This window comes from Macadamia integrifolia, chromosome 6 (assembly GCF_013358625.1).
Source record: "Macadamia integrifolia cultivar HAES 741 chromosome 6, SCU_Mint_v3, whole genome shotgun sequence".
Classification (NCBI taxonomy): Eukaryota; Viridiplantae; Streptophyta; class Magnoliopsida; order Proteales; family Proteaceae; genus Macadamia; species Macadamia integrifolia.
Genome location: NC_056562.1, coordinates 36,341,088 through 36,353,951, shown reverse-complemented (window position 1 = coordinate 36,353,951; position 12,864 = coordinate 36,341,088). Strand labels below are relative to the sequence as shown.

Here is a 12,864-nt window from a genome sequence, read left to right as displayed (position 1 = left end):
ACAAAAGACATAATAAGATAGAAAAGAATGATTACACGATGATTTTTCATTCATCTATCTCTCTCCTCAAATTCAAAATTTTTTGAGTTTTTTCTTTTCTTGGTTTTTTTTTTTTTCATGGTGAATAGTTGTATCATCTTTCCAAGGGCCAAGACATGTATAAAAAGGAAAAAGAACAAAAGATTGATTACACAAAAATTTTACATGTCTCTATCTCTCTCCTCGAGCTCAATTTTTTTTTTTTTAGTTTTTTCTTTTCTTTTCTTGGTTACCAAACATAGCCTTAGATTTTTTTGGTTTCTTTTTCTCCCATGGTGAATGGCTATATCATCTCTCCAAGGGCCAAGATATGTATGAAAATTTTTCCAAATATAAGGCTGTTTTTGGTAGCCAAGAGAAGAAAAGAAACGAAATGAAAAGAAAAAAGAATATAAATGAAATGGAAAGAAAATTAAAAAAAAAAAATTGTATATTTGGCTATCAATAGAGAAAAAAAAAAAGGAAATTTGTTATACATATTTTCGTGTCTTCTTGTGTTTTAGACATTTTTTTTAAGGTGAATTTTGAAATTCAAATATATATATATATATATATATATTCTCTTGGTTCACGCCATATAAAAAAACATAATGACAATTTCTTAAACTAAGAAAAAAGAGCAATTTACATCCCCTCCCCTATATTTTGTTCTTGTTATATCCCCTCCCCCTGTGTTTTCAGAAATTACATAATACTCCCTGTCAGACCATACTGTTAATGTGGTGTTAGTTTTAAATTGTAAAAGACAATTTTAGCCTTTTACAATTCAACTACAAATCAAATACCTATTTTACCCCGTTTCTTCTCAAACCATTTTCCCCTAAATGAAAAGAGAAGATTTAGGGTACTATAGTGAAAACCTAACTATTGTGAAAGAAGATTAAGTTTACATACATTTTAATAAAAAAAAAATTAAGTTTACATCAAATAACTATTAATAGCATATAACAAAAAACAAATCAATTCAATTTTATAATTAACATCCATTTCACTACAAATTTTGAAGGTAAATAAGTTATTTGGATAAAAAAATGAGAAAACATAAGAAAACCGTTTATAAATGATTTTGGTTTTAGTCTATGAAACTGTTTACTAAATGTTTTGATTTTGGCTTCACCCAAAAACTCTTGCACCGAACCGAATCGAACCATATATACCCTTAAGTCGAGGACTCTCCACTACTACATCTTCCCTCTTCAGATCTACAACTTCATTTTTCTGAATCTTCTGGTTTGAGGAAATGTCCGTCCATTTCTTCCTCTTCCTCAACGCATTGATTAATCCCTCCTTCTCCTTGAGCTTCTTCTAGTTTTCTTTATGCTCTGCTTCCATCTTTGCCTTAGTAGTTTATGTTTTCCGTCTGAACTTTCTCAAGCAAATGTTACGCATAGTTGTGTGGCTGAGGCTGAATTGCCTTTTGCATGTGCGTGCGGTTGAGTGAAACGACAAGAGACTGAAAGTGACATGGGAAGATGAAAGCTCCAAAACCATCATTGTATGTCTCAATTGTCTTGAACTTGGAGGTTGTTAAATGAAAGAAGATCTCAAAACAGAGGAAGAGGAACTTGGAGGTTGTGAAAAGGAAAAGAAAATCTCAAACAAAGGGAGAGGGCGTTGATAGGTCGAGAGGATTGAGTGAGGAGATGCATGGATTCCCCTTTGGAGACGATGTGATATAGAATTGAACAACGGTGTTTGATGAAATAGCTGAACCAATCTTTGCAACTTGTACGAAAGTGTTGGCACAGAGTCCTTCCCTGTGCAACGGTCAATTGACCGTATCAGTGAGTGTGTGGACATGCCAGAATCCTTCTTAACTGGATTCAATATTGAACCTGACTTCGCTCGAGCAACTTGGGCTCCCCTCTTGCCCTTATAGCTCCAAGGACTTTTTAATGATCAAAACCTCCGAAGTGGTACCTCCAATGTGCCGTCAACTCCTACCCATTAATATCCACCCTCTTAAGCGCACCTTAACCGTCCAATCCCATTAATATCCACCCTCATAAACGCACCTTAACCGTCCTTATGTACTGACATTGCATTGTATGTGGGGGATTTAATAATGTAAACAGATGGTGAAAACACCAATGGGAAGGGTTCTTATGTAAGATGAAAAACTTCCATGTTTCTTAGCAAATTTCAGACGTGTTGGAGGCTATAAGGTTTTGCCAATGCTTTCACAAGGATTATGTACACGTATTGGAGGCTATAGGATCACTACTGCAGTATTAGTATTGGAAAATTAACTCTTTGTAGCAATCACAATATCAGAGAAAAGAAAATATCCCACGCCATCTACACAAGTCATCACTAATCAACAAAAATTGAGATCACCAAGATCTTGAAATCTACCAATTGACCACATAAGAATGAAAGCAAGCTGAATTAAAAGAGAAAAAATATATATATATCAATGACAGCTAGCTAGAGCCTGTATGCAAACCCCTATGCAAATTCTTCATACGTACAGTTTGTAACCTTTCATGTCTCTTTTCCCAATTTCACAATGACACATGCGTTGGAGGCAATAGGGTTCAGCCGATGCTTTGGGTAAGGGATCGTCAGCTACTACCATTTCAGTCTTTTTTCCCGCCTTCCAAATGTAAGACAGCTCTGCAAAATTTGGAGACAAGGTCACTACTGTGCTAATGGAATATCTAGGGTACCTGCTAATTCTTCCAATGTTTTAGCAATCACAATATTAGAGAAGAAAAGAATGCCGCAGTGCAAAAATAGTGATCCCTCCAAGATCATGCCCTTTACCTGATCGACCACATAAGCCCTTCTACGAGTGTCATCGCAGTGCTCCAGTCCAAGATATTCCAAGAATTCTCCATAGGTTTTCTTTTCCTGAAGACGGGGTTAAAAATCAGATCATGAGGAATAGAGTGAAGGACAAAACATAGTATGTTAGAAATAACGGTTTCAAATGGACCTACCTCAAAATATCTGGATAAAATATCAGAATCCTTTAGATCTTCACGAGACTTTTTATGAGACTTGTGACCAACAGGAGTATATATAAACTTCCACTGAACCAAGAGACAGAAAATAATACTTATTAGTGCATCTCTTTCATGGGTCCTGTTAGTTGACAACTAATGGGGTCCCGAAGGGGTGGACAGATGACACTAGGCTGATACAGCCAAAAGATCTAGATCAGCATCCACTAGATAGCTCTACAACAAATAAAAGCAAGTGAAAAAAAAGATACCTTAACAAACTTCTTGTCCGGAACCTGCAATTTGTTCTGTACACGCACTTTAATTTCAGCCAAAGTCTCGCCTTCATAGATGATTATGAAAAAGGGCACTCCAAAGTCCTGGAGGAACAGTTGAAACGAAAAGGTTTAAATATAAGAACCATAAATAAGCTTTCATCACTCTACAAAGACTTTATATTGAAGATGAAATATAATATATTTTTACCATATGCATTCCAGAGGTATCTCTAGTGAAGTGGACAACAGGAATCAAGCGATCCTGCGGAGTAAGGTCATTCTCTTCTTCAGGAATCTACAATAACAATCAATACTTAGTATCTTCAATTTGCACTAAAAAGCATCAATATAACATTTCAAAAAGTCAATGCTTCAACTTGTTTCAAAAGAATGTGAGAAAATCTCATTGAAAATTTGAATTTTTTTTCTTTGGGGGTGAAGAACATATCTACCTCCTCCACTCGCAATGATGCTAAATAAGAATTCCAGGACTCCAACTTTTGATGTGGATGATGGTCCTGAAAGAATGTTATTCAAAAATTATTCACCAGACAAGAATGAACATCAACAGACAAAATATGATCTGGTCTCAAAACTTAGCTACTGAATTTATTGATGCTGGCAGCTGAACGAAACAGATCTGCAGCAATTTCTTTCTTTCATAGTTACAAAACTTATTATTGTTGAGCAGGGACTATCATATTCAAGTACTGAAAACATAACAGGGTTTAGTCACAGCTCAAAAGCAACTGTTGACTAAATCCAAAACCAGAAAAATCCAGGTGGAGAATGGAGATAGAGATAAGTTGGACTGCTAACATCAAGGCAACTCAAATTAAAGATAAAATAAAATACTAAATAAGAAGTGAAATAGAAAACAACTACTAAAACCCTAATGAACCCTGTATTCCTACCTCTACATAATATCTTAGGCCCATTAAAATGGTGAAATACAATTAACCCTTACAACCACACCCCCCCACCCCAAAAATTAAAAAAATTAAAAAAATGAAGGCCCAACACATAAGTAACCCAACCCAACCCTTATTTTTTCAATAGCATGAGCCCACTTCTATGATTTATCTGCATCAGCTACTTAACTTGAGACTCTCAGTTCAGCAATCCTAACTAAACAAATTTTAATTTTTGGTCATATTATGTTTGCCAAATGGGTCATTGATGATCCACAACAAGAAATTAGAAGTTGAATAAGGAAACACATACCGCAAGGATCCTGTAAGGGGAAACACTAATCAATCTGAGTTTAGCATCGAAATGGGACAGCTCAACCTGCTCCATGATGTGTCACAAAAGTAGGTTTACTTTCAACTTACTTTCATAAGATAGTTATAAAACGGCAGTAAATATGCTTAAACCACTAAATTAAAAGACACCATTTATTCCATTAAGAATAGACCTAGCAGTACAGAAAAGGACAGCATGTATACCCCTCTTAAGAGAAAAAGCACTCACCTTGGCCCTTGGGTAATCAAATACATTTTCTATTCTGTTATCTTTTGCAAGTCTTATTTCATGGATGACCACCTGAAAACAAAGTAAAGAAATGCAATGTCACAAAAAAAATCTTGAAATGACAATGCATGGGACCATTGAGATCTGTACACTCACCTCATCCTTTACGGCCGAATGAAAAGCAACTATCAGAGTGCATAAACTTTCATATTCGGGCACAGGGTTATCCAAAACTTCATAATACAAAATGTCTGAAGTCTGTTGAAAAATATTTCCAATTGCAAATTTAGCCATTCAAAGGTTATAAAAAATGGAAGGAAATAAAACCCCCCAAAAAAATAATAATAAAGTCCTAGATTGATGACCTACCTGACCCAAGCGTACCAGCATGTCTGATAAACGCTCCTCCGCCAGGTAAGAAATTGGCTGGAAATATGGTTGTTTAGAGAAACAATCGTGGGGTGCCAGCCTAATTTTGCAGGGATCATCCAAAACAACGAATGGCTCCACCGACATAAGTTCCTGAGCAACACATCTGACAATATTGTCATATGTGTAAAGCTTTGACCTATTAATTTCACAAGGAGAAAAAGGAATGAATGAGAAAGAATTTCATGCCGAAACAAGTTCTCTAACAGTTAAATATGACAGTAAAGCAACTGTAATATTCACAGATACTTACAGCTCCAGAGAAAAAGCATCCTCCTTTGGTTTCTCTATAGATCGGAAATGAACAACCTTTAAAACAACAAATTATGTAAAGCCAAGACTAGTGATTCAGAATGGTAATAAAAGATAACAACAACAACAACTAATATTTAACCCCAGTATGACCCGGTACATGCGGTTACAGGGTCAGTATAGGCCCACAGGACTAATCTGTCAGACCAAAAGGCCTGGATACCCATCGTTAGCAAAAATTAAATAAATAAATAAATAAAGACCAACCCATTCTTACTGGCCCAGTGTTGCCAAAGACCTGCCATCAAGGTTTAGGTTGAAAGCATTGGGAGGGGGAGAAATCCAAATATGGATCAGAGCAAGAACGCCCATACAGATTGCAACAGAAACTTATTAGCACAGGAAGCAATTGATGGGAATCCAACGGAAGTCCACCAGTAGATACAAAATCAGGTTTATTTTTTTCTGGGGAAAAGAAAATCTAGCTGTTATCATGACAGTAATAAGTTACATCCTGATACAGGATCTGTTCCATCCTTTCTAGGGAACCGATAGCCAAAATACCACATTTTATCGCAAAGAATACTGTCATACCCTAGATTCAGTTGATCCCATACTCATACAGACAGTGCACAAGCTTAAGAAGTGCTGCGGACATATCAGAAACTCAAATTCTACTAGTAATTTCTTAACAAAATGATGTTGTCTTGGCCATATTATGATGCCTATGAAGAATCACCCAGTAGTTCAAATTTGGCAACTACTAGACAGTAGTACAGGAAGTCAATCATATAAAACATGCTTGCGCATAACACTGAACAATTTTTACTGTTCAACCTCATGAACAGTAGAATGTTGACTTATGATATAATATACCTCTGAGTTAGCGGTTACTGTTTAAACTAACCTCACTGTAAAATGCCATTTATGATGTAATTTAAAATTCGAGCTTACCAATGACTTCCTCTTACAACAGTAACTTCCAATGCTTCTATTAAGACAACTAATATTACCATTGGCACATTATTTGCTATCAAACAAATATGCTAAGATGTTTGTAAATAGTCCATATAGACTCACACTTGTTCAGATTGCAGAAAAGGCATACCTGCCGATTATGTATATATTCCAAAAATGATGAAGCATCAGGATATTGACAGTCACAAGGCAAAGACTTTTGAAAAATAATAGTATCCCCATCTACAAGCTGTAAACAAAGGAAACTTATTATATTAAAGTGCACAGAAAATGCCAGCAGAAAAAAAAACAATACAGTCACCCCTACATAATATATACCTGGTTAGATCGAAAAGTGAGTTTCTTGTCAATGAGTTTACACTCGACGTGATCCCCAAAGTTAATTTCCTGGTTAAAAAAAAAAAAAGCATGGGCATGAAACTTACATAAATAACAAATTCCTGGTGTAGGGTATAACCAAATTAAAGTTCTCAAGAAAACTAAAAAATGCCACAATTCCGCAAAGAGCATTAGATGGAGTTACTCCCTCTTGGTGGGACAGGGTAAAAAGAAAATTGCAATAGAAGACAAGAGATTCACCTCATAAAGTTCAATATTTTCATTAGTGTCAAAGCCGGCCAGTTTATTTAGCTCTTTTAGGATATCCACAGGCTTACCAATACCCTTAACAAAAAGCCTTTGAACATACCTGACCCAAAAAAAAAACAAAATGTTGTTATTTGATCTACTAAAAAAATGCCTTGAGAAGAAACAGTAGGACGACAAGAAACACTAAGCACCGGAACTCATAAATCTCTGGAACATATAGCTTGAAAAAAAGAAGAATTGAATCTCTTGTCTTGTCCGGTAGACCAATAGGAAGTGAATCCTGTATGACGCTAGCGAAGGCATTAAGACTGCAAAAACAAGTGATTCAAGCAAGCTTGAAAATGTATTCAATTAAATATTATGAAAAGGGATAAGAATAGTTACTGGCTGATGCAGATACGGCTGCCCTTTCTTGGTTGGACCAGCATGACCGGCTTTGGAAGCCAAGAGCCAAGAAGAACCGGTCTAGCCCAGGGTTTTGGTCCAACAAGGGTTGGAAATAAAATTAGTAGTTTACTTAGTATTTTATTTCATGCTTTTAGTTTCCAGACTTGAACGTAAGAGTAGGATTTATTTTCTTGCTTTGGTTTCCTTTTTATAGTTGTTTCCTAGTTTAGGCTAGTTTCCATTCCAATTAAGTTTCTAATTTCATGTTCCTATTTTCCTATATATTGATTGTAATCGATTGAAGATTTAGAGAGCAATTTGATTATTGAATGAATGTGTGAGTGTGATCCTCCTTTTCCCCATCTCTACTCTGATTTCCCCTCCCTTTCCTAAGGGTTCTCCATCAACTTGGTATCAGAGCCGAAGGATCCTCCTTCGTTCTCTTCCTTTTCCCATTCTCTGTTTTTGGTTCTACCGTGACAGAGAACAGCCAAAAAAAAAAAAAAGACTCTGCTGCAAATAGAGAAGCCGAACACAACAATCATCGACTTTGTGATTCCAGTCTCAGTAAAAAAAAAAAAAAAAAAATAGCAGAGAGAGAAAACAGAACCAGAAGGAAGCGAAGGACGAAGTCGGAGAAGCAGCAGAGAGAGCAACAGCAGCCGCCGCCTCCTCTCTGTGTCCAACAGCAAAGAAAAAAGAAAAAAAGAACCGAGAAGAAAGAAAAGTCGAGAAGAGAGAGAGATAGAAGCTAGAAGAAGAAAGAAGAAGACGAAGAAGAAGAGAGAGAGCGAGGAACATACCTGGTTCGATTTGCTTCCGCCTTTCTCCTCTGGTTCCATCTCCAAGAAGGAGAAAACTCCTTGGTCGGTAAAACCCACCCCCATGATTCCCCTTTTGTTCCCTTTTTTTTTTTATTTATCTTTTATTTCCTAAAATACCCCTCCCTTTCTCCTTTATTCCCCTTTTGTCCCATATATTTTTATTTCCAAATCAAACCCCTGTCCCACACGTGACTGACACACCCTTTTGTGGTTTAATTTGAAATTCCAAAAAAAAAAAAAAATTTATTTTACTATTCTGTCCCTGCCCTTTAAGCTTTCAGTTATTTACTATTCTAACATTATTCTTTGAGTGCTATTTTGTTACTCATCACCATGGTAGCCAATAGTGAAGTTGTTCAACAGCTGAATTCCTATAAAGGAGAAACTGATACAAAATTTAATGCTCTCACTAACATGGTCACATCCCTAAAGACAATGGTAGAATCTATGCAAGTTTCTATTGATCGTTTGGTGGCAGCAGATAAAGGAAAGAATCCCATTCAGTCTGGGGATTCTTCCAACACCACTCCACAGGATCTACCAGTAACACCACCACCACCACCACATCATACACCACCACCACCACCTCCACCACCATATGGGACTAGTAGACATGATGATGGAGCAGAAAGAGCAGCAAAACTGGATGTCCTTGATTTTTATGGAGACAATAATCCAGAATTGTACCTTGACTGGATTCACAGTTTAGATACATTCTTCAGATGGTACGGGTTGACTGAGGCTCGAAAGATCCTATTTGCAGAGGTCAAACTGAAAGGCACAGCTCGAGTTTGGTGGATCAAGCAACAACAACAGAACCGAACCCGAGGCATTGGTTTGGTCAATACTTGGGCTGAAATGTATGAAGTCATGAATCGGCGATTCTTGCCTTCTGATTACAAGCAACACATGCATCTCAGATTTGCACAATTGAAACAAGAGAATTTGACCGTTGAGGAGTATGTTGCTAGATTTTATTATTTGACCACTCGTTCTGACTTTGAGTGGGATGAAGAAGTCTTAGTGGCCCAATTTCGCAATGGTTTGCACCCTCAACTTAGTGTTGCCCTTGTATCTAGTCGCCTACTTACAATGGAGCTGGGCTTTAAAGGCTCATAATCTCCTCACCAACCTGGACCTTCACCACATTTAATAGACTTTGCTTTAAGTTGAATGAAATTTGTACTCTTGCTGACCATGGAGATAAACCCCAAAGACAAATCCGGATCCTCTGATTTAAAGTTTCATGGTTTCAGAATTCAAGAACTCAACCTTATTAAAGTTACATGGTTTCTGACATCTTTTACAATTCCTGTACGTCTAATTACAGAAAAGGTAGGGGTTGAAATCGTTTGCAATTTCGATCTCGTACAATTCCGTACAATAACACCTTCAGCCGGTGACACGTGTATTGATACCAATACAATGGTCCAGATCTGGTACAACTAATAAAACATTAAATCAGTAAAAAGACATTTAAATCAGATCTGGATCATTGTATTGATATCAATACACGTGTCACTGCCTGAAGGTGGTATTATACGGAATTGTACGAGATCGAAATTGCAGACGATTTTTTTCCGGTAGTTTTGCCATGTGACAACTTCTGTAAAAGAAAAAGAAAAAAAGTGCAATAAATGAAGTGTGTTACTGTGTTCTGCACCAATCTAACTCTGCCCACACTGCGAGAATTGACTATCTTTTTTTTTCTATTGGAGCAAGAATTTATTATCGATATTGATTATTGGAAGACGACAACTGGAGCCCTGTGGAGTCCATACTCCAAACAGGTTCTCTTTCTTTTAAGGCGAGTGTGCTTTTTCCCCTGATTTGTTAGAGCTTCGAAATGAACATGTGAGTGAAGCTGTGTACATATGCCATCCTTTGTCTTAAAGGCAAATGCTACAACATTTCAATTTCCTTGAGCTTCGAAGTAATTCTCCATAAGTCTCTTTCTCTAAGGCGAGTGCTTTTCTGCATTAGAGCTTTGAAGTGATTATCTGTAACTCTCTCTCTCTAACAAAAGTGAAACTGTGTACGTATGCCATCCTAGTTGGTCCATGGAAAAATCTTACTTGAGCTTTCATTGCAGCAGTTGTTCCCTCTCTCTCTCTCTCTCACACACACACACAAACACAAACACAGTTTTGTTTTTTGGTTTTTTTTTTTTTTCATAGAAGGATCAATTTTTGCAATTGATTAAATAGTGAATAAAGGGGTTGTAGTGCACCTGCAAATGACTTGCAACGTTATCTCTAGTTAATCCCGGTAGACAAACAAAAGAACTCACAAACCTTGAAAAAGACAAAGATTTCCAAAAGAAAAAATAGACATGGTGAAAACAAATTCCAGATGACATAAGATGTAGGAAAAAAGATGAGTGAGATACTCTGAAGTCTGAACTCCAAGCGAGGAGTGTCTTAATATGATGGCCTAGTTGATCAATGGCATCCAAGACATGTTAAAACTATCATGTTTTGAACATTGTATTGTGGGAGCAGTTCAGACTAGGAAGCTCCAGATGCTTGAAGTGGAACATTCGCTAGTTGAGAGGTTTTACTTCACAAGAACAGAAAAAAAATTCTCATTATCAAGATGAAGTCCCAGAATTTACTCTTTTAGTTTATATATATATATATATATATATATATTATATATATGTTTACTATGATTATTTATGTTGTTGGTGGTTAACTTGTTATTTACTTATTTGTTTTAATAATTTAATATTTTAATTAATTTGTGATGTTATGAAATCTGAATTCTTATTTGTATTTCCTAATTACATCTACTTTGATGACAGGGAAAAAAAATTCCAAATGGAGGTTCAGAACCTAGAATTAATAGGTTAGGTTCAGCTCAATCTAAATACTGGAAATCATATGCCACTTAGAAGAAGATTTGGTTTTCCGGTGGATGGCAATAGTCCTTTTAGCATTCACGCATACATGGGGACCCTTCCTCAATTATCTTTATTGTGTAGCTTCGGATGATACACCTATATATGTCTTGAAACCATGGACATATACATCAGTTTAGGAATACTGCATTTTGGTTTTTGATAGGGTCACTAATTTGTGGCCATACTTAAGTGGTAAAGGAAATGGTGTTGTTGTGAGTAACTATAATGGTAGACCTTATTCTCCTACCGTGGAACTAAGAGATGTAACAAGGTTCAATTTTTTTTCTTTATTTACATATCTAATTTTTTTTTAATTTATTAATAAATTTTTAAGGAAAGGGTTTGTTGTTTGATTGCCCACTTGTGAGTGGACGCAGGGAACACGACCAAGAAGCATTCTTTTTCCCATTTTTTAGTCATTATTAATTTTAATAACACTATTTATTTTTTATATTGCAGGGAATTAATGAAAGGGTTGCAAAACATACATGCATCAAGATTGACAATTGAAAATATTGAAAATTCTATTGTTATAACAGGATCTTTTGAAGTTCGGTTTATTCGCCTTATAAGATGTATTCGTAAGAATAACATGAAGAAAAGTTACTTTATTAATTTTTTTAAAATTAATTGTTATTTATTGTGTTTATAATTTTTTTCATTAACTTGTTACTGAAGACAAGATAGAGAAGACGGGGAATATGGTAAACCTCATCCGATTTATAGCGCAGTTACAAAATGTTATTCCACAGCTGCACCACTTGTTCAGTTTTACCCATATGTTGCAAACATCGTAAGATTTTATTAAAAAAGATTCTTAGAAAGTTGCAGATTTTATAAATGATCTTAGATTCCTTGTGTAATGCAAGATCTAATATTATGGGAGGAGATTCTATGCTGAAAGTTTCAGCTAAATCAGATGGTAAAGCAACAGATATGGATAGTTCGTAGTGACAATAGGAATAGGGGGTGATTTGGTAATTTTGGGTATTGAAGTTAGGGTTTAAGAAGTGAAATTAGGTCATTGATTTCAGACCAAGTTTATTCTGATATCAGCGGCTTTGTTAGGTAATGAAAACAGAATGACGTTTGCATTAATGGAGGTCTTAACATCTTTAATAGAATTAAGGGTATAATGGGAAAATAGAAAACGTAACAAGATCTAGCCGTTAGAATAGGACGAGATTTTATTCAATTTCTGTATTAGAGTTAATGAACAATCAACTATCAAAAGAACTTATAATATTCTATCCACTGTACTACTGTATTTATTTAAATTATATTTGCTATTATTTAATCTTATAATTATTTTGTAGGCAATCATTTGATTATGTCTACAAACTCCACTACTTTTGGACTTCAAAACATAGGCATCATTATATCATGAAGATACGAGCGGTATTCTAGAGTCAATCAACGGAACGAGCTTTTCTGAGAATAAAAAGGCAAATTTCTGGTATTTTCTCATTTCTTAAATAGTAAAAACTCTCTCTCTCTCTCTCTCTCTCTCTCTCTCTCTCTCTCTCTCTTCCTTCCTTCCTTCCTTCCTTCCTTCCTTCCTTCCTTCGCATAAGTTAACCCATAGAATTTTGCGCATCCTATTTTATAACTTTAGACCAGAAGACTTGGTATGATATATCATAAACTTAAATGATCACAATTGGGATGATGTAAGAATTTAATTTAAAATGTTCAATTATTGCTATTTTGATTGATTTTTTTTTTTTTTAATATTTTGATAACTGATAACAATTTTTTTTTCTTTTTCC

The 12,864-nt window shown here is 35.6% G+C and overlaps 1 protein-coding gene across 5 annotated transcripts; it reads right to left on the bottom strand.

Annotated features, from left to right (window-relative positions):
- Nucleotides 1-2,241: 2,241 nt before the first annotated feature.
- Nucleotides 2,242-7,361, bottom strand: LOC122081851 (ubiquitin C-terminal hydrolase 13-like). Of its 5 annotated transcripts, none has more exons than XM_042649204.1 (15): nucleotides 7,174-7,361; nucleotides 6,974-7,082; nucleotides 6,713-6,781; nucleotides 6,525-6,623; nucleotides 5,418-5,473; nucleotides 5,105-5,303; nucleotides 4,892-4,993; nucleotides 4,736-4,807; nucleotides 4,487-4,552; nucleotides 3,715-3,780; nucleotides 3,471-3,557; nucleotides 3,257-3,364; nucleotides 2,978-3,074; nucleotides 2,806-2,892; nucleotides 2,242-2,655 (listed from the first exon to the last, which is right to left on the bottom strand). In XM_042649204.1, the coding sequence occupies exons 6-14, from the start codon at nucleotides 5,249-5,251 to the stop codon at nucleotides 2,837-2,839; spliced, it is 801 nt and encodes a 266-aa protein (XP_042505138.1). In that variant the 5' UTR covers nucleotides 5,252-5,303; nucleotides 5,418-5,473; nucleotides 6,525-6,623; nucleotides 6,713-6,781; nucleotides 6,974-7,082; nucleotides 7,174-7,361; the 3' UTR covers nucleotides 2,242-2,655; nucleotides 2,806-2,836. The 5 variants fall into 5 exon arrangements, with proteins under 5 accessions (XP_042505138.1, XP_042505134.1, XP_042505135.1 ...); XM_042649200.1 differs by having other exon boundaries at nucleotides 2,982-3,074; XM_042649201.1 differs by having other exon boundaries at nucleotides 2,982-3,074; nucleotides 5,105-5,257.
- Nucleotides 7,362-12,864: the final 5,503 nt, after the last annotated feature.